Source organism: Dipodomys spectabilis, unplaced genomic scaffold (assembly GCF_019054845.1).
Source record: "Dipodomys spectabilis isolate Male_0828 unplaced genomic scaffold, ASM1905484v1 ptg000002l, whole genome shotgun sequence".
NCBI lineage: Eukaryota > Metazoa > Chordata > Mammalia > Rodentia > Heteromyidae > Dipodomys > Dipodomys spectabilis.
Window position 1 is genome coordinate 18,759,259 of NW_024870679.1, and position 21,996 is coordinate 18,781,254.

Genomic DNA, 21,996 nt, shown 5'->3' on the forward strand with positions numbered 1-21,996 from the left:
TCAGGACAGGCATAAAAACAAAAACAGAAAAACTTCGCACCGCACTCCCTGATACAAGTCCACTGGGACACGTGAAATGAAGAGGACTGACCTCACCGAGTGTCCACAAGCCTATGGGGACCGCCAGGCACTTCAAACCCTGCCAGCAGGAGTGTAAACTCTGCGGTCCCTGGAAAAGAGTTGGGATCTTTCTTCAAAAGCTAACTACACCTTCCTTACATTGTTGACCCCAAAAGAAACGACACACTATGTGTAAACAGATTTGTATTTGGAGCAGACCAAACAACCCTACACTGGAAACGACTAGCCACCCTAGGGGAGTGGAGAGTCACAGGAAAGAGTACTAGTCACCAGTGGAAAAGGAAAACATGATTGATATACACAATGACACAGAGAAACTTCACTGATCACACTGAGGAAAGAGGATTGTATTTATACAAAGGGCTACTACCTATAAGTAGCAGATCAGTTGTTACCTCAGGACAGACATCATGAAGGCACAAGGAAACCTGCAAGCGATGGGTGGCTGTTCTCAATCGGAACCTTGATGACGGCTGTTACACGGCTATATGCCCATGTCAGAGCTTAACCAAATTGCACTTTTTTTTGTCGATCATGGGGCCTGAACTCAGGGTCTAGGCACCATCCCTGAGCTTTTCTGCTCAAGGCTAGTGTTCTACCACTTTGAGCCACAGCTCCACTTCTATTTTTTTGGTGGTTAATTGGAGATAGGCATCTCACAGACTTTCCTGCTGGCTTCAGACTATAATCCTCAGATCTCAGCCTCCTGAGTAGCTACGATTACAGGTGTGAGCCACCAGCGCCCAGCCAAATGGCACACTTTAAAATCAGTGCTGTTTACTTTAAAGCAGTTCTGTTCCAATGAAGCGTTAATTAAACATGATCAGCTCTCCTAAAGGCTGCATTTCAAGAAAAATCATTTTAGTAGCTAAGTTACTGAAAGACAGGATCTTCATGCAACCTTTCTCACTGAATAAAACAAGATTTCCCAGCGTCATCTGAGTGGTACTGACTTCAGTTTATTATACTCAAAATCCCCCATTCATCCACAATGATCAAAATTAACAAACAAGCTGACCAAGCTCCTCTTTGTTCAAACCCAGCCCCAATAGGGAAGTCATGAAACTAAAAGTACAATCAGCCTTTTCCATGGCGGCATTGAAATCCATGAATACCTACAGCTGAGTCAGAAGGAAAGACAAACACATGTACATAAAAATGCACAGAAAACCAAAGAGTACAAGATTAAGGGAGAGCCACAAAAGAATAAGAGAGATGAGCGCAGAAAACAAATGTAACTACAGAAACACATGTTTGAGTTTATATTACATTTAAGTTTTTAGGTACATGGACTATACAAAAGGATGAGGTGCTTCTATTTTGGTATGAAAGTAGGAACTGAGATTATAGTCACGTTTTATCAGTAAGATGGAAAACAGAAAACTGAAATGAACTCATACACCTCATAATATACGGCTCACTAATGACTTCTACGAAGAAATATGGAACTTTCTTTTCTAGGTCTTCTAGAAGGATTGAGGAAAGGGGAAAAAGTGTGAGGCTGGACATGTAAAAGCCCACACTGACTGTTGACTCAATAAGATCACAAATCAAACACAATGAATGTATCAATCAAATCCAGTCACCGGTGGCTCATCTTGTCATCCTAGCTACTCAGGAGGTTGAGATCTGAAGATCCTGGTTTGAAGCCAGCCTGGGCAGTACAGGCCATGAAAATCTTACCAACAATTAACTACCAAAAGAGCTGGAAGTGGAACCGTGCTTCAGGTGGTAGAGGGCTAGCCTTGGGTATAATAGTGCAAGGACAGCACTCTGGCCCTGAGTTCAAGCTCTAGGACTGACACAAAAAACAAAAAACAACAACAAAACAAAATCTTATCTCTTCCATTTCCAGGGTAATCACCTAACTCTGTTAAAAGCAACATACGTACCATGAAAATTTTCCAAACACAGTAAATAGAAAAAAAGTAACCCAGAAAATTAAAATATTTTCCCTTGAAAGTTTTGGAGTATTCTATTCTCTCCTGTGGAAAAACATAGAAAAACATACAGAAAACATGGTTAGTCTCAACAAATATAAACTTATTTCTTTTTTTTTTTTTTTTTTGGGTCCGGTCGTGGGGCCTGAACTCTGGGCCTGGGCGCTGTCCCTCAGCTCTTCAGCTCAAGGCTAGCGCTCTACCACTTGAGCCACAGCGCCACTTCCGGCTTTTTTCTTATGTGGTGCTGAGGAATCGAACCCAGGGCCTTGAGCATGCAAGGCAAGCACTCTACCACTGAGCCACCTTCCCAGCCCCTAAACTTATTTATCACTGCTAAATCATTGGTCCAGACTAATTTGAAAAACTACATATAATAATAATATTAAAATAGTAGTAATGTTTATCAAATAGTAGTAGCCATCATTTATCAAATGCTTGCAAGCCAGAGACTAGGACAAATATGTTAACATGCATTATCAATGCCAATCTTTTTTTGTATCTGTGCGTGTACTAAGGCTTGAACTCAGAACTTGGGTGCTGTCTCTTAGCTTTTTTTTTTTTTGGGTCCGGTCGTGAGGCCTGAACTCTGGGCCTGGGCACTGTCCCTCAGCTCTTTAGCTCAAGGCTAGCGCTCTACCACTTGAGCCACAGCACCACTTCCGGCTTTTTATTTTTTGCTTATGCAGGGCCTCAGGCATGCAAGGCAAGCGCTCTACTACTGAGCCACCTTCCCAGCCCTGTCTCTTGGCTTTCTGTTCAAGGCTGGCTTGAGCCATAGCTCTACTTCTGGCTTTTTGGTGGTTACTTGGGAGAAAAGCATCTCATGGACTTTCTTGCCGAGGCAGCCTTTAGATCTTAGCCTGCTGCTGGGTGGCAGGCTAAGATGAGCCACCAGTGCCCAGCTTGCTCTGGGTCTTTTATAATAGGGTTGGAACATGGCAAAGAGGTACCTACTACTATTGTAATAATACTAATTTATTAGGGAATAAAAAGCACCATAGAAACTGCCATCTTTATTCTGAGTCAATAGGAAATGGTGCATTCCAGCTTCCCAGATGTTGAAAAGCCTCTTCTGGCTACCTTTGGATAGTGTTAAGGATTTTGCCGGGGACAGGCATGATTTCATACAAAGAAGCCCTTCATTGCTAATGCTTCACAGCTTGCTATGCAGCTGCGGGCTGTCTGTTTCATGCATTGTTTGGTCATAGAGCAACTGGTAAAACCACTCAGTGGTGTTCTTTCTTCAATCCTAAGTAAAAACCACAGTTCTGTACCTTTGTAGCATGGAGATCAGCTGTTTCCAGAAAAAGCTGCCTGCTTAGTTCTTCCAAAGAATCTACTTCCTGTTGGATTTGCATAAGATCTGGCACAAAATGAGCATTAAGGTCTAAATCACACAGAAGTTTAAAAACAGCAATGAAGAAAGCATTTGCTTTTGGTTTCTTCTGCATAGCAGATCCCAGGCACTGCCTGTGTTTCCATTTCCTATCCCAGAGCTATTTTCCTACCGACACAAAACCAAATACCTGCTTATGCAGTTTCTTCCAGTCCCGTTATCTAGGAGAGATGGTTTTGCTCTGTTCATTTATAAGTCAAATGCAATCTTAGTGGTTGTATAATAATATATTTTTGTCCTGGTACTGGGGCTTGAACACTATCTTTTAGTTTTTTCATTTGAGGGTAGTGCTCTACCACTTGAGCCACAACTCTACTTCCAGTTTTGTGGCAGTTAGTTGGAGGGAAGTTTTTTGGCTGGGCTGGATTTAAATTACAATCCTCAACTCTCACCTCCTGAGTAGCTAGGATTACAGGTGTGAGTCACCAACACCTAGCAATTGTATAATATTACCTCTAACAAGGCATAGTTTTCTTCTACATTATTTAAATAAATCCAATGTGTGCCAAAGGGCCTATTAATGATTCCCAACATAGCTGGGGTTTGTGATCGTTACTTTCCTCTTTAGAAATATTAACTTAATCTTATTCTAACAATTTCATGAGAAAGGTGTTAGCCATTTTGCAGATAAGGGAAGCTAAGCTCAGAGAGTAAAAAAACTTGCTGTAAATCAAACAGCTACCAAGAAGACACAAAGGGAGCTCTCTGCCTTATCCAAGGACTACGCTGGTTTCTAAGAAGTGAGTGAGTGAGGGGGGCTGGGAAGGTGGCTCAGTGGTAGAGTGTTTGCCTTGCATGAACGAGGCCCTGGGTTTGATTCCTCAGCACCACATAAGCAGAAAAAGCCAGAAGTGGTGCTGTGGCTCAAGTGGTAGAGCGCTAGCATTGAGCTGAAGAGCTAAGGGACAGTGCCCAGGCCCAGAGTTCAGGCCCCATGACCAAAAAAAAAAAAAATGAGTGTACACTGGTGGTATGTTCCTCATTTAGGAAACGGGCTTTGAAAGTATCATCTTGGTATCTCTCAAACACTGTGTGGGTGTGTGCGAGAGCGCATGCTGGTTCTGGGGCTTGAACTCTGGGACTTGGCACTTTCCTTGATCTTCTTTTGTTCAAGACTAATGCTCAGTCGGGTGCTAGTGGCTCACACCTGTAATCCTAGCTACTCAGGAGGCTAAGATCTGAGGATCGAGGTTCAAAGCCAGCCCGGGCAGCAAAGTCCGTGAAACTCTTATCTCCAATAAACCACCAGAAAACTGGAAGTGGTGCTGTAGCTCAAGTGGTAGAGCGCTAGCCTTGAGCTGAAGAGCTGAGTGACAGTGCTCAGGCCCAGAGTTCAAACCCCACGACCGACAAAAAAAAAGAAAAGAAAAAGAAAAAAAAAAAAAGACTAGTGCTCTACCACTTGAGCCACAGCTCTACTTCCAGCTTTTTCTTTGATTCACTAGAGATAAGAGTCTCATGGACTTTCTTGCCCCGGCTGGCTTCAAACCACAATCTCCAGATCTCCTTTTCAGTATCTAAGATTACAGGAGTGAGCTGCTCACACCCAGCAAAACACGTTTTTTTTTTGGGGGGGGGGGGTGAGGTGGGGCGGGGTGGGAGCTGGGACTTCAGCTCAGGGCTTGGGCATTGTCCCTTAGCTTTTTCACTCAAATCTAGTGTTCTATCACTTGAGCCACAGCTATATATCTAGTCTTTTGCTGGTTAATTGGAAGCAAGAGCCTCATGGGCTTTTTTTTTTTTTTTTGCCTGAGCTTGTTTTAAACATCAGTCCTCAGATTTCAGCCTCCTGCATGGCTAGGATTACAACAGGAGCTATCCGTATCTAGCCCACCTTGATTTTTTAAAATAAAATAATTTACTGAAGCAGACTCAATGCACACTGTGTAAAAATTGAATTATGTAACTGAAGGTATGGATGGGATGAGAGACATGGGGGAGAATAATACAAGGGTGGCAGGATGCAGACACATTGTACTTATAAACTAACGCATGCAACCGAAATCCCTTTGGATAACTACTTAATAATAATGATTAAAAAGTCAAAGAAGGGTTGGGAAGGTGGCTCAGTGGTAGAGTGCTTGCCTTGCATGCATGAGGCCCTGGGTTCGATTCCTCAGCACCACATAAGCAGAAAAAACTGGAAGTGGCACTGTAGCCTTGAGCTGAAGAGCTGAGGGACAGCGCCCAGGCCCAGAGTTCAGGCCCCACAACTGGCAAAAAAAAAAAAAAAAAAGTCAAAGAATACTGATGACTTTACAAATGGGCCATCCCCTAAACAAGCTACCCGTTTAAGAGATCCATGATGTTTTGTGTTTTACCAGAGTTGGGAAATACAATACAAGCAGTGGAAAAGAGCAGCAGAGACCACAGTTCTGTTCCTTGCTTTGCCGCAAACCACTCTGTGGCATCATCTCTCTGGTCTATTCTCTTGTGAAAAATGGAAAGACTGCCTTTTTTAGGAGCAAACGCTATGACTTCATGGTCTTGTGTGGGTGTTGGTAAGATGACTCTGGACGCATTAGACTTCCTGAGCATAGCTCTGGCCAGCATGGATTCAGACACAGTCAGCACCCTGACAAGAGCTTCTGCCCTGGGTCCAGGGTAGAGAGAGATAAAGGATACTTTCGCTTCCGGAAGCTGAAGTTGTAACGCTCTTTATCATTTCCCAGAAGCCTGAGGGCTTGTTGTGCACCTCCCCCTTCAGGAACATGGTTCTCCGGGCCACGGCCATCCTGAAAGAAAACACAAAGCTCAGCAAGGCAGTACAACGGGAACTTCCTGCCTGGGCTCAGTCACTTCCAGCCTCCACCGCAGTCCGCCCAGCTGTGGCGCAGGTCTGCAGGCCCCACTTTCCTAGTACTTAGGAGGGCACGCTTCCAGAAGCAACATGGTCTAGGCTGAGGAGCAAAGAATTTGGTGTAGGCCATCAACTTGAGGACTGGCTCTATTCCATACAAGCCGGGAGACCTAGAGTTCTACTCCCTTATCTCTGCATGTCTACAACAATGAGACTACTGTTAACATTACAACACATAATTATATTAATACTTACAGGTGGCATTTAAGCAAAGAATAAAATAGCTTATTCACCTATAGAACCATGTGCAATGCCAGGTGCTGGTGGCTCATACCTGCAATCCTACTCTGGAGGCTGAGATTTGAGCTGGGGCAGGAAAGTCCATGAGACATGGTATCTCCAATTATAAAGACTCAAAACAGGCAGAAATGGAGCTGTGGCTTAAGTGCTGGAGTGCTACCATTGAGGGAAAAAGCAAAGGGATAATGCCCAGGCTCCGAGTTCAAGTTCTAATACTATCATACACCACCCCCCTCCTCCCACCCCACACACACAAAAGAAATTTTTTTTTTTTGTCGGTCGTGGCGCTTGAACTCTGGGCCTGGGCGCTGTCCCTCAGCTCTTCAGCTCAAGGCGAGCGCTCTACCACTTGAGCTACAGCGCCACTTCCGGTTTTCTGGTGGTTTATTGGAGATAGGAGTCTCACGGTCTCTCCTGCCCGGGATGGCTTTGAACCGTGATCCTCAGATCTCAGCCTCCTGAGTAGCTAGGATTACAGGCGTGAGCCACCAGCGCCCGGCTCACAAAAGAAATTTTATGCAGTATTTCTATCACACTGCTCGTTTGTATGGGACAGTGTTCTTGTGTGGCATCTCACTGTGGCCCTCTACTGTTAAGTACTAGTCACTACTTCTCAAGGATGAGAATTTTGAAAAAAATAGATTGGACTAGGTGAGAAGGAAGGATGCTAATGAATCCCAGGAGCCAGTGCTGTCATGTTTACTGCCTCTGGAGCCATAAGATCACTGGGAGATTGCTAATTAAGTCAAGTTAGTAGGTTGGTCCTCTCAAGTTAATAATAAGATGGAGGGCCGGGGATGTGGCTTAGTGGTAGAGTGCTTGCCTAGCATGCATGAAGCCCTGGGTTTGATTCCTTAGTACCACATAAACAGAAAAAGCCGGAAGTGGCACCACTGTGGCTCAGGGACAGTGCCCAGGCCCTGAGTTCAAGCTCTGGGACTGGCAAAAAAAATAAATAAAAATAAAAAATAAAGAAGACTGAAGTCTTAAAGGACAAAAAAACCTTCCTGGGGGCTGGGAAGGTAGCTCAGCGGTAGAGTGCATGCCTTGCAAGCATGAGGCCCTGGGTTCGATTCCTCAGCACCACATAAACAGAAAAAGCCTGAAGTGGCGCTGTGGCTCCAGTGGTAGAGCACTAGCCTTGAGCTGAAGAGCTGAGGATCAGTGCCCAGACCCAGAGTTCAGGCCCCATGACCGGCAAAAAAAACAAAAAACAACAACAAAAAAACACAAAAAACAACAACAAAAAAACCTTCCTGGCCAGATGAGGGCTGACAGAGAAACCGGACCGCGACATGCGCAATCACAGCCAACTCTAACTGCAACACATACGAGAGGCTTGGAAATGTTGCTTTTGTCATGACTGTACTTTTTATTTTTAAAACATTTTTTGGTGTTGGTACTGTGGTTTGAACTTAGGGCCTTGTGCTCTTGATTAGCTTTTTCTGCTCAAGACTGGTGACTGACCAGAGTCACAGCTTCATTTCTGGCTTTTGGTTGGTTAAGAGATGCATGGACTTTTCTGCCCAGGTCTGCTTTTAACCACAATCCTCACATCTCAGCCTCCTGAGTAGCTAGGATTACAGAGTCACAAATGACCAGCGCCCAGTTTGTGACTTCACCTTTAATTAAGTATTATTTATCAGTGACCGAAAGAAATACAACAAACCTTGGGAGCCCAAATAGTGTTGTTCTTATATACTTATCTCTTACTATTCATGTGGCTCTTATGGCTATACTTAAAAAAAAAAACCTACACAGACATTTACATAAATAAACTGCTCTGAATATAAATATATATATGCAAAGTAAATACAGTCATATGTCTCAGTAAAGACATACAAGGACACAAATCAGTAGTTAGCACTTCAAAGTCTTCTTTGTCATTCCAATGTCTCAGGTGCTCTCCTATTCTGAGTCTTGTGTATAGATCAAACTATAGAACTATGGTGTGGAAGAAATAAGAAATCAGAACATACTTGTTGCAATTCAAAACCTCTGGGCTACCATTTGTATGTGGGTAATAATGACTTTATTTTTATTCATTTATTTTTATGGTGGGACCAGGGTTTGAACTCAGGGCCTTGTGGTAGGCAAGTACTCTACCACTCTAGTACTTCTCTGCTTTAGTTTATTTTTCAGATACTGTCTTGGACTTTTTGCCTAGGCTAACCTTGGACATTACTGTCCTTGGACTTCTGCTTCCTGAATAGCTGGGATTACAGGCATAGCCACCGTGTCTGGCAATAATATAAACAGGAGACTAATAAATGTTGTGAAGGTGAGAAATGACTACCTTGTTCATTGTTCTATCTCTGGAATCTAGTGCCCAGCAGATATTAGATTGTCTGAAACAATTAAATGAATAAACATATGAAGGCAAAGAATAAAAACCAAGTAGCGGTTATCCAGTAAAGATTAATAGTAAGTTTAAACATTGAAGTGGCTCTGTGGCTCAAGTGGTAGAGTGCTAGCTAGTTTGAGCACAGAGGCTCAGGGACAGTGCCCAGGCCCTGAGTTCAAGCCCCATAACCGACAAAAATAAATATTTGCCAGGCACAGTGGCTCACGCCTGTAATCCTAGCTACTCAGGAGGCTGAGATCTGAGGATCATAGTTCAAAGCCAGCCCGGGCAGGAAAGTCCGTGAGACTCTTATCTCCAATAAACCACTAGAAAACTGGAAGTGGCACTGTGGCTCAAGCAGTAGAGCGCTTGCCCTGAGTTGAAGCGCTGAGTGATAGCGTTAAAGCCCTAGGACCACCACCACCACCACCACCACCACCAACAAACATTGTTCATACTCTCCTAGGGGCTCTCTAGGTCTTAACATATTATTATTATCTTTTTGAGATATTTTTGTGTTTGTCTTTGAGACAGTCTCTCCGTGCAGCTCCACCTGGCCTCCATGTCCTCCCTTGGCCTCACACTTGTGCCTCTGCCTCCAAGTGCAGGGATGCAGGCACGCAGCAGGCCCCAAACACAGGCTTTCAAAGGCTCGCCCTCACCTTTTCTTTTTGCTGACGATCATGTCCATGGTTTGCAGCAGTCTCCGCTCCAGTGCCATGATATCTGTGTCTGTCACGTTCCTATGGAAGTGCACACAGTTAGTAGGGCTAGGGGCCACGCCTGGGCACAACACAGGCCATCTGGAGAAACACATACACCCCAGTTGTTAGCCTGTCTTTTTCCAGAAAATATTAAAATGACTAAACTAAACTACTTTTGTTGTCATTTCTTCTTTTGTGTACCAGTTTTGAGGCTTGAGCCACAGCTCCACTTCCAGCTTTTTGGTGGCCAACTGGAGATGATCATCTCACCAACTTTCCTGCTCAGAGTGGATTTGAATTATAATCCCCAGATCTCAGCCTTCAGTAACAAGGACTACAGGCATGAACCACTGGTACTGGGTGTTTTTTCTTTCTTTTTGGTGCCAATACTGAGGCTTAAATTCAGGACCTAGGAGCTGCCCCTTAACAGCTTTTGCTCAAAGCTGGCTCAAGTGAGCTATACCTCCACTTCCAGCCTTTTGCTGGTTAGAGGTAAGAGTCTGATGAACCTTCTTGCTCAAACTGGCCTCAAACATAAATCCTCAGATCTCAGCCTCCTGAACAGCTAAGGTGTTAGCTACTGGCACCTGGGAGCTGTCATTTCTTGTAACTAATTTTTCTGGGGTCTCAGTGTAGCACAAAGTATCTAGCTTTCTTATCTTTTCTTTTTCTTTTTTTTGTTGGTTGTGGGGCTTGAACTCTGCCTGAGCACTGTCCCTCAGCTCTTCAGCTCAAGGTGAGCGCTCTACCACTTGAGCTACAGCGCTACTTCTAGTTTTCTGGTGGTTTATTGGAGATAAGAGTTTCATGGACTTTGCTGCCCGGGCTGGCTTTGAACCTCGATCCTCAGATCTCAGCCTCCTGAGTAGCTAGGATTACAGGCGTGAGCCCCCGGTGACCAGCAGGAGTACCTAGCTTTCTTAGCTTTGAGTTAGATGCTTATTGTTTGTATATACTTATTTTCCCTATCTTGAAAATAATGTAAAGAGACCAGCAGAGTGGCTCAAGTAGTAAAGCACCCACACTTAGCGAGCATAGGGCCGAGTAAAACCCTAGTAACCCCCCAAAAGAAACAAAGAATACAGGACAAATTAAAAAAAAAAAAACACAATCCATAGAAGTGCTATGACTTATTTAGAAAGATTTCAAGTCGAGGGGCTGGGAAGGTGGCTCAGTGGTAGAGTGCTTGCCTTCCATGCCTGAGGCCCTGGGTTCGATTCCTCAGCACCACATAAGCAAAAAGAAAAAAGCTGGAAGTGGCATTGAGCTGAAGAGCTGAGGGACAGTGCCCAAGCCCAGAGTTCAGGCCCCACGACCGGACCCAAAAAAAAAAAAAAAAAAAAAGATTTCAAGTCGATACCCCTAGGGACAGAGGAAGAAAAGTAAACAGGCAACATAACAGATCTAAGATGGCATGCGTACTTGAGTTATGAGGAATAAGAAGAGACTGCATGCATTACCTCAGGAAGTAGGACATGTATGTGTAGGGACAGTTGACAGCACCAAATCCAGATAGCAGGGCCATGAGGGTCACTCCAATGACGCCCACCCGGCTGATGAGCTGCTCTATAGACAAGATGCCTGGAATCGCCAAAGCACAGTCAGGTAATGTGGTGAGACAGCGCTCACCTCTACTCTAAAAAACCACCACGTACAACACCCACCATTACTGAGACCTAGTTCAGAGAAGACAACTTTCAATGATCAGTGTGGCACTTCTCTATCATATATAGAAAGGCATGGACATAAGCCATGACAACAGTAAAATACAGTAATTGTAAGTACCACATTATGACTGTTTCATTTGGGAGTATGACTAACAAAGCAAAGTACTTTCAGTAAAAGCTGTGGCCAAAAAAAAAAAACAAAAAACAAAAAACCCAACGAATTAGGAAAGCAGATCTTGTGACATGTCCCTCATAGGCCATACTCTTTTTTTTGGTCAGTGGTAGGATTTGAACTGTGGGTCTGGGTGCTGTCCATCAGCTCTTCAGCTCAAGGCTAGCGCTCTACCATTTGAGCCACAGCGCCACTTCCAGTTTTCTGGTGGTTTACTGGAGATAAGAGTTTCACGGACTTTGCTACCCAGGCTGGCTTTGAACTGTGATCCTTAGATCTCAGCCTCCTGAGTAGCTAGGATTATAGGCATGAGCCACCAGCGCCCAGCTCATAGGCCATACTCTTTAGCTTGTGTCTTATTCTAGCTTCTACTAAATACAAAATGCATTTAATAAATTTCAGCACTTAATGCTGAAATTCTGGATCAATAATTGAAAGGCAAATGTGTGAGTTTTTTGGTCTGGTTTGTATGTGTGTGCACGCATGCTGGTACAAGGGCTTGAACTCAGTGACTAGGTGCTGTCCTTTAGCTTTTTCTACTCAAGCTGGCACTCTACCACTTAAGCCACACCTCCTCTTCTGGCTTTTTGCTAATTGGAGATAAGTGTCATACAGATCTGTCTGCCCGGGCTGACTTTGAACCTTGACCCTCAGATCTCAGCCTCCTGAGGAAGTAAGATTACAGGTGTGAGCCACCAGAGCCTGGCTTCAAAGTCAGGAGTGTTTTAGAATAAAGTTTAAAAATGACATCCTCTTTTTATTCAACACTAAAAAGTCAAACCACCCTTCTTCACATTCCACCTATCCCCATGTACTCACCATGTTTTGGGCTGAGAATGGGAAATGGTTCTCCCAGTTTCCAGAAGAAATACATAAAGGTCAACCACAAGAGGCAGGAAAAAAGCAGTTGCTGTTTATGCACTAAGGGGAGAGAAGATCATCTATTACAGAGCTTGTTCTATTTTTTTTTAAATATAAACTTATGCTAATGCTAATTAGTATTTAGCTGGCTGCTAACTTGATATGTGATGTCACTACCCAAGTTTTAGTGAATATATCCCTTACACCCTGAAAGAAACTTGGCTCAAGTTAAGATGTGGATTCGATTAAGGAAACAGTATACAGATGGTGCCAGTAGCTCATGCCTGTAATCCTTGTTACTCAGGAGGCTGAGATCTGAGGATCACAGTTTGAAGCCAACCAGGGCATACAAATCTCCAATTATCCAACAAAAAGCCTGAAGTGAAGGTGTGGCTAAAGTGGTAGAATGCCATTCTTGATTAGAAAAGCTAAGTGAGAGCTTGAGGCTCTAAATTTAAGCCTCAGTATTGGTACTGGTACCACCATTACCACCACCACCACAAATCAGCATAGAAGGGGTAGAAGTAAAGCTTGGCAGGACAAAGCTCTCATTATTCACTGAGTACTCCTTCTGTGAGCAGTCTGAGATGCTGGAGATGATCCAGACAGCAGCAGCTATGGAAGTATGGGAATGAAGCTGCGCGGGACCAAAATCCCTGTCAGCCTGCAGCCCAATGTGTGCTGGTGGGACGGGAGGAGACGCATACTCACACAGCCAGATGTTGCTCACGATGAAATAGCCAATGTAAAAAGGCACCAGGAAAACCAAGATGATCAGAATAATACACAGGTTCATTTTCCAGTGAAAGTAACGAGAGCTGAAAGAAACATCAAGGAATAGCACTGCAAGGGAGGGGTCGAGCAACAACTTTCCTCCCTTTTAGTCTTCCAAAGGCTCTTGGGGTTGGGGAAGGAAGAGAGTAGGCCATGGTTTTATCTGATCAAAAGAGGGTATATGGGTGTGTGAAATATCAGGTGGAAGTCTTTTTGAGCAATGTAATATGCACTTTCACAAAAATGAATGCCAGAAAGTAATCCGAGCTACTCAGGAGGCTGAGATCTGAGGATTGCAGTTTGATACTCTTTAAAAAAAATTTTTTTTTTAATTGTGAAAATACCGTACAGAGGGGTTACAATTACATGAGCAAGGTAATGAGTACATTTCCTATCAAGCGTTGTTGCCTCGTTTTCCCTTCCCATACCTCCCACCCCCCACGTCAAAGTTGTAAATTTCGTTTTTCAACATAATGTCTTGTACCTCTCATTGTAGCAATGGGTCCACCTGTACCCCTATTTAAACAATTTGTTTTGCAGTTTGATAATCTTATTTCCCAATTAACCACCAGAAAACCAGAAATGAAGCTGTGGCTCAAAGTGGTAGCGCTAAAGCTCAGGGACAGCACCAAAATCCTGAGTTCAAGCCTTGACTGATTAAAAAAAAAAAAGCCTCTAGAAGAGAAGCTGGGACCTAGGTTCTCATATCACATCACAAGTAGTGAGCTCTTCAGAGCAAATGGTCAGACATTTTCCCCCCCATAACTCATGATCTTTCCCAAACTAGTTACCAAGTTTATGAGACCTGCAGGTAGGAAGACTGCTACAGTATCCAAGGCTGAGCTATTCCCAGGTTGGGCTTTTTACTATGCAACTCAGGTGACCTATACATTATCAGGCATGGGCAAACTCTGCAAGGAATGGCTCTGGAGTCCTTACTCACCTGCTGTCCAGCACACCTAAGATTTCAAAGATGATAAGCTCAAACATAGTGCAAGAGAACGCAAAAGTCACAGAGAAGATCACCTGTACGACATACTGACGCACCTGTTGAAAGTCAAAAAAGAAATATTAAATGGAAAATCTCCTCCTAGTGACAAGTCAGAATACTTAGGTTGGAAAAATTCTCAAGACGTTAGAAGCAGGGCCTGGATCAAAAGTACACCAAAGTAGGAAGTACTGGTGAGTGCCAGGCCCCACTCTTGTGGTTATAGAGGACAGAGCAAAGGATGGAGGGAAAGGGTCAGAGCGGTACTTAGAACTCCCACGCTTGCTGACAAAAACACCCACGGATCTGCACACAAATTTTGTTGCTGTGCCAGTTCCAGGGATTGAATTCAGGCACTTGGTGCTCTCATTTGGCCGTCTGGCTCACAGCTGGCCCTCTGCACATCTTGCATCAGTTCTGGAACCTCCTGTCAAAGCCTTCAAGTATTCAACAGAGGAGAATCTCTAGAGCTCCAGGCACTTTCTGACACCCTCTCAAATTACTCAAGAATATTCTAGAAATGACCTGGTAATCTATAACTATTGCTTTTATTTCTGAATAAGGAGAATCACTTAAGAAATGTCCAGTTTAAGGCTGAAAATAAAAACCAGTTTTAGCCTTAGGATTTTAGCATTAACTGAAAATGTGAGACTAGTAATTCACAGGTACATAGACAAATATTTAGGACACAAATTCTCTCCCAAAAAAGAATTGCTGTAGGAACATGTCCTTATGACTAAGGAATGATGTCTCCTGCTCCTGAGACATATGTAGATTAGTTTTTTTTCACATACATTCATTCATTCATCATTCATTCATTCATTCATCCATTCATCATACCAGTACTGGGGCTTGAACTCAGGGTGTGAGTGTTGGCTCTCTATTACTTGAGCCATGGTCCCACTTCCAGGTTTTTGCTGGTTAACTGGAGATAAGTCTCATAGACTGCTGGTCCAGACTGGCTTTGAACCGCAATCCTCAGATCTCATCCTTCTGAATAGGGAGGATTACAAGGGTGGGCCACCAGTGCCCAGATTTTTTATACTTCTTTTTGGACAATGTCATCCTTTCCTTCACTTTTCCCCAGCTCCCCCTCCCATTCCTGTACACAACACCTTTTCACATTTATTTATTTAGTCAGTCATGGGGCCTGAACTCTGGGCCTGGGCTGCTTCAGTTCTTCAGCTCAAGGCTAGTGCTCTACCACTTGAGCCACAGCACCACTTCCGGCCTTTTCTGTTTATGTGGTGCTGGGAATCAAACCCAGGACCTCATGCATGCAAGGCAAGCACTCTACCACTGAGCCACCTTCCCAGCCCCACCTTTTCACTTTTAAATGTACAAATCATAGGCTGGTACCTCACCACTGCACGTGGTTTCTCATTTGGCAAAAGTTACCTGGAAATGAACATGACCTTTCTTTTTTTTTTTTTGGGTCCAGTTGTGGGGCCTGAACTCTGGGCCTGGGCGCTGCCCCTCAGCTCTTCAGCTCAAGGCTAGCGCTCTACCATTTGAGCCATAGCGCCACTTCTGGTTTTTGTCTTTTTGCTTATATTGTGCTGGGGAATCGAACCCAGGGCCTCAGGCATGCAAGGCAAGCGCTCTACCACTGAGCTACCTCCCCAGCCCATCATGACCTTTCTTTAACAGAGCATTTTTCTCATCCCAGCTTAAATAATTTAAATTCATATAGTATAATCCACAGCTCTCCTTACCTCATAATCCTTAAACAACTGGCGCATGAAGAAAAGCCACCCAAATCCAAAAAACAGAATCTAGAAAAAGGACAAAGAATATTAATATACATCTTCTTTAGGGCAATGCCTCATAGTGACTATTTTATGATGTTAATTATATGTCAATATTATATTAGTGATATATGAATATATTTTAATACAATTGTCTACTTAGACAACTTATTTCAGAGAATAAAGATAAGATTCACTCACAACTCTAAAAAGAGAAGTGAAATGCTCTTAAATAAAATAATTCCTGTTACAGAAAAATATGTTATGCTAATCATTTTATGAGTCAGAGAAGTTACCAAGCAAGGGCACAGGAACTCTTGGCTTACAGGTAATCCCTTTTTTTTCAAGTATTAAAAAACAAACAAAAACTCCAAAGACAAGTTGACATAGAAACAGGAGTAGAAAGACAGTACTTTTTGTATGTGTCCTTCAGAGAACATTCTTCGCCTCTCCACCACCCTGCTGAGTCTACAGAAAGTTTCCATCTCGGTCAGTGTGAAGACAAGAGTGTAGGATCCCATCTTTATTGATTTTGAGTCAAACTGTTACATGGCAGCTCACAAGCTGACAGCTCGTTTTTCACTAGTAAACAGAACCTTCTGTTTACAAATACACATACACACTCTCTCTCTCTGACATAATTCCAGTTTTCTTCTTGTATTAGCTAGGAATTTTATGAATGAAATTATTTTCTGCCTTCCAAATGACTTCTAGAGTAAATGTAAATATTGTGTGTGTGTGTGTGTATGCACACGCACCAGTACTGGGGCTTGAACTCAGGTCCTCAGGGCTGGCTTGCTCAGCATTGTTTGTTTTAAAGACAATTTATTGCATTTACAATAAATACAAATTCTGGAAAGATTATACAAGATCTGAAAAGTATGCATGAGGAAAGTGCGTACATACGTGGAAGGTGTGCAACTTCTGATTTAAAAGAATAATAGTTTTAGAATTGTGTGCAGTAGACTTTTGACTTTGGGGGAAAGTGTACTTTGGAACTGATAAATCTTATCTGAATAGATGGCTCAAAACATTAGGTTAGATAATTGCTACTGCCATAAAAATGGTCTCTAAGTTGAAAAGTAGCTATAGATTAAAAAGAAAAGACAGCCATTATTAGCGAGACGAGTATTAAAGAACTGAAGGTATCTTCCTTGAATCATTAATTCACCCTTTTATTCAACAAATATTTATTAGTACCAGGTGGTCCTAGGATATATGGTGAATAAGAAAGCAAATAATTGCTCTCCAAGGAGAAGAATGACAAGTAATTACAACCCAAAGTCTGGTGGTGTTGTTATAAAGGGAAGTGGGTGTGGAGTACTATGGCAGCATGTATACCATCCACTGTCAATCCAGTCTGGGACAGGCTACTTGGATATTCAAGCTGAGGTATGAAGGCTGAATAGGAGGTAGCCAGGAGTAAGAAATGGAGGAATATGAGCAAAGGTCTAGAAAGAGATGTGACTGAAAATCTGAAGGAATAATAGTACTACCAGGTTAAGAAGCTTAGTCTTCAGTAAAGAGAGACAGGGTGAGAGCCAGTGCTTAAGAGCTTAAAGTGCTGACGGCTCATGCCTGTAATCCTAGCTATTCAGGAGGCTGAGATCTGAGGACTGTAGTTCAAAGCTAGCCTGGGCAGGAAAGTTGTAAAACACTCTTATCTCCAATTAACCAGCAAAAAACTGGAAGTAGAACTATGGATCAAGTGGCAGAGTGCCAGCCTTAAGAAAAAAAAAAAAAGCTAAGGCATAGCATCCTGGCCTGAATTCAAGCCCCAGTACTGGCACCAAAACAAAACACAGGCACACATGCACATGCACATACACATGCACACACATACGTGCGTGTGCGCACACACACACACAACAGCCAGCATCCCAATCTAGTAACCTTATAAACCATACTAAGGAGTTTGTGCTTCATTGATAAATGAAGATGCTGTCTGCTGTGATTTTAGATTTTATTTCAAATAAAACTTTCAGTTCATATAAAACAGATAAAATGGTGTGTGTGTGTGTGTGGCTCTTTTTGATTCTAGTACTGGGGCTTGAACTCAGAGTCTAACGTTCTCGTTTGGCTTTTTCACTCAAGCCTCAGGCTCTACCACTGGAGCCACACCTCTACTTCCAGCCCTTTGCTGGTTAATTACAGACAAAAGTCTAGAAGACCTGTTATCCCAGACTGGCTTTGAACCAGGATCCTCGGGCTTTCAACTTCCTGAGTGGCGAGGATTTACAGGTGTGAGCCACCTGTGCCCGGCTCCAACAATTACTTCTCCGGAGCTTTCATTTGGAGGTGAGTATACAGCAAATCTCAAAAAATAAATACATAAACGATAAATACTAGGAAGACAATAAACTGAGCAACGATAAAGGTCCTAAAAATCAGAAAGCTCAGTAGACACGCGCCTAGTGTGCCAGAATGGCCGTGTCTTAATTTTTTTTTTTTTGCACAGTGGGAATAAATGATATATGGTGACTGTGGGAATGAACAAAGGTGGCCGACTGGGGCAAGAAACACGGGTCTGAAGACGATCAGAAAAGAGGGATTGGCGAGCAGAGTGAAGGGTGCCTTACACTTCCAACTCACTGGGCAAACACTGCTGCACCCCAAGCCAGGGCCCGATAACCCTGAGCATTCAGCCCCGGAGGGCAGGCCCAACGCCCGCACCTGGACCACTCGGGGTCCGCGACGTCGTCCCCAAGTCCCCCCGGGATCTGTGGGAACCCGCCCTCGTCGTGGCTTGAGCTCCTAACGCTGGGACCGGGTGAAGCCCCTCAAAAGCGGCCCAGAGAGTCTGGGGGTGGACGCTGGGTTGGGGGCGCGAGCAGAGGCCGCCTTCTCCCGGGGGCTCAGGCGTCGCCGACCTCCTTCCCAACGCCCAGAGAGAGGCTCAGGAGAGGCGGGACGTGGGGGGGGCGGGGACTCACCTGGGACGTAATCACGATGCTTGAGTCGATCAGGAAACTCATGGTGAAGTCTCCGCTCCTCACGCCCCATGACAGCCCCACATTAGGGCCACCAGCCCTGGCTCGCGAGCGGCCTTTGCCCGCCGGCAGTCGCAGGCAAGTCCGGGCTTCACACTGACGCAAGCAAACTGCGACTCCTTCAGCCAATCAGCGGCGACATCCGGCCTTCGGCTAGAGGGGGCGGGGCAGACTCTGGGAGCTAAGGGCGGGGCCTAATGAAGGGCGGCCCGATTGAAAGGGGTGGGTGTTAGTTAATACCGGGAACCAGAAGCTCTAAAGCACTACCTGCTGTCCTAGCTACTGGGGAGGCTGAGATCTGAGGATCGGGGTTCGAAGCCAGCTTAGGCAGTTCGTGAGATACTTATCTTTTTTTTTTTTTGGCCGGTTGTGGGGCTTGAACTCTGGCCTTGGGCGCTATCCCTCAGCTCTTCAGCTCAAGGCTAGTGCTCTACCACTTGAGCCACAGCACCACTTCCAGTTTTCTAGTTGTTTTTTGGAGGTAAGAGTCTCACAGACTTTACTTGCCCCGGCTGGCTTTGAACCTCAATCCTCAGATCTCAGCCTCCTGTGTAGCTAGGATTACAGGCGTGAGCCACAGTGTCTGGCTTATTCTTTTTTTCCCCAGTAGTATTTTAGAAGCATTTTGTTTCAAAATAACCTTTTTACCCAATATTTTTCTATTTACTAAATAAAAAATTAAAATAATATTGTTGTAAGTTGAGAAAATAGAGGCATTTCTACTTTCTCACATTCTTCTCCCTTATTCCCTGCACCCCTCACAATTTATAAATTTATGTTAATATAATCTTGGATGATGATGGTGATGATGATGATGATATGCCAGTCCTAGGGCTTGAACTCAGGCCCTGGGCGCTGTCCTTGAGTCTCTTTGTGTTCAAAGCTAGCTCTCTACCCTTTGAGCCACAGAATCATTTCTGGCTTTTACTGTGTAGTTTATTGGAGATAAGCATCTCATGGACTTTTCTGCTCTTGCTGGCTTCAAATCTCAGTCTTCAGATCTCACACTCCTGAGTAGCTAGAATTATATATGTGAGCCACCAGTGCCTGCCATAATCTGTGATTTTAAATCTTAGTTTAAAATTAATAATGATTAATTAATAATAATAATAATAATAATCACATTTGGCCAGCCGCCAAATACTTGGGAGGTAGAGATCAGAGGATCTTGGTTCAAGGCCAACTTAATCAAAAAGAGACCTCATCTCAACAACAACAATTAACAACCCCCTGGTCTAGGTGATACTCACCAATCATCCCACCTATACAGGAGACATAAATAGGAATATTGTGGACTGAGCCAGTATGGGCAAAAAATCAAGACCCATAACACAGAAATGGAGAGTCAAGGGTAAACAAATGTAGCAGTGGTACTCACTAGACAGTATATTGAAAATGAACTCTACAACTTGTGGGTGGGGACCAGAGGGAAAAACTGGGAGAAAGTGAAGAAAGGGTGTCATTGTCCAAAAAGAAATGTGCTCTTGGGGCTGGGAAGGTGGCTCAGTGGTGGAGCACTTGCCTTGCATGCCTGAGGCCCTGGGTTTGATTCCTCAGCACCACATAAGCAAAAAGAAAAAAGCCGGAAGTGGCACTGTGGCTCAAGTGGTAGAGTGCTAGCCTTGAGCTGAAGAGCTGAGGGACAGTGCCCAGGCCCAGAGTTCAGGCCCCACAACCAGACCCCCCCCCCCCACCCAAGAAAAAGAAAAGAAATGTGCTCTTTCCCTGACTTATGTAACTGTAAGCCCTTTATATGTCACCTTTATAATACCAATAAAAAATTGTAAAAAATAAGATCCTATCTGAAAATTACTTACCTAGGGTATGCTTAAGAAGCAGAAAGCCTGCTTAGCAAATTTGAGGCCTAGAATTCCAGCCCTGGAACCAGGAGAGGAAAAGGATTATTATAGTTACATTCAATTAATTTTGTGTTAATTTGGTAATTAAGTGTCATTTTTCATCAATAGCCCTTTCCTATTTTGTATTCTTGAATTCTTTAAACTCTTTTCTTTTTTGGCTTGTGTGAATCATGATGTAAACTTTTCTTTGAAGAAAGGTTTGAAATTAAGATTTTATTTTTTTATTACTTTGTTTATTGTCGGTACTGGGGCTTGAACTCAGGGCCTCACACTCTTACTTGGCCTTTTTTTTTGGTCATGGGGCTTGAACTCTGGGCCTGGGTGCTGTCCCTGAGCTCTTCAGCTAAAGAATAATGCTCTACCACTTTAAGCCACAGTGCCACTTCTGTTTTTCTGGTGGTTAATTGGAGATAACAGTCTCAGACTTTCTTCCCCTGGCTGGCTTTGAATTGTGATCCTCAGATGTCAAGCTTCCTGAGTAACTAAGATTACAGGCGTGAGCCACTGGCACCCAGTTTTACTTGGCCTTTTCACTCAAAGATGGTATTCTACCAGTTGAGCCACAGCTGCACTTCTGGCTTTTTTTCCTGGTTAATTGTAGATAATGGTTATATTGACTTTCCTTCTCAGACTGGCTTCAAACTGCCATCCTCAGATCTCAACCTTCTGAGTAGCTAAGGATTAAGACATGAGCCACCAGTCTCTTTATCCTGGACTACTTTATCCTGGAGAGAGCTGGTTGTTCAAGGTTTACCAGTATTCCACTTCTTCTTTCCCCTCTTAGGTCCCCAATCCCAAAAGAAGAATATCTAGAGACTGAGGCAGGCTCTTCACTAATCAAGAAAAAACAAGATAAATCAAGAAAAAACAACAACCGTGGTGAAAAGTTCAGTTAGTTTTATTCGTTTTGTAACAGTCTAACAGTGATTATTAGTCTGATACAGAATGGGGAGGGTTGAAGAATAGAGGTCTGATATTCTACCAATGCCTCTTTCACCAGAGATTTCCCCAGCTAGCTTGTGAAGGTTGTGCTTCTTTGTTCAACCTTTAGTCTCCTGTTTCACAGGTGGAATAAAAAAGCAGATACAGAAAAGGCAAAGGAACTGTCTCCTTTTCTCTCTAGGTAAATCCAGGAAATTTTCTAGAATTCTGAAATGCCCTGGGGGAACTTCCAGAGGGCTTTGAGGCTAGAGACTATAGTCAGTCCCACTGCTACTTGGAGGCCCCTTACCACTTTGTTTTGGTCCTGAGTCTTGAACTTGGGGCCTCATACTTAGGCATTATTTGCTCAAGGCTAGCACCTTACCACTTGAGCCACACCTCCACTTCCTGCATTTTTTGATGGTTAATTGGAAGTAAGAGTTTCTCT

General features: G+C 43.7%; 1 protein-coding gene across 2 annotated transcripts in view; it reads right to left on the minus strand.

Moving 5' to 3' along the window:
- Positions 1 to 18,863, minus strand: part of LOC122105288 (Golgi pH regulator A) — a 44,651-nt gene extending 25,788 nt beyond the window's left edge. For both annotated transcript variants that reach the window (XM_042676481.1, XM_042676472.1), the window contains exons 1-10: positions 18,712 to 18,863; positions 15,746 to 15,805; positions 13,986 to 14,089; positions 12,980 to 13,086; positions 12,227 to 12,328; positions 11,029 to 11,149; positions 9,527 to 9,607; positions 6,046 to 6,155; positions 3,299 to 3,387; positions 1,974 to 2,066 (exon numbers count right to left, since the gene is read on the minus strand). In XM_042676481.1, coding sequence (XP_042532415.1) covers positions 1,974 to 2,066; positions 3,299 to 3,387; positions 6,046 to 6,155; positions 9,527 to 9,607; positions 11,029 to 11,149; positions 12,227 to 12,328; positions 12,980 to 13,086; positions 13,986 to 14,089; positions 15,746 to 15,805; positions 18,712 to 18,753 — 909 coding nt within the window. In that variant the 5' untranslated portion in view covers positions 18,754 to 18,863. The remainder of the gene's footprint in view (positions 1 to 1,973; positions 2,067 to 3,298; positions 3,388 to 6,045; positions 6,156 to 9,526; positions 9,608 to 11,028; positions 11,150 to 12,226; positions 12,329 to 12,979; positions 13,087 to 13,985; positions 14,090 to 15,745; positions 15,806 to 18,711) is intronic.
- Positions 18,864 to 21,996: the final 3,133 nt, after the last annotated feature.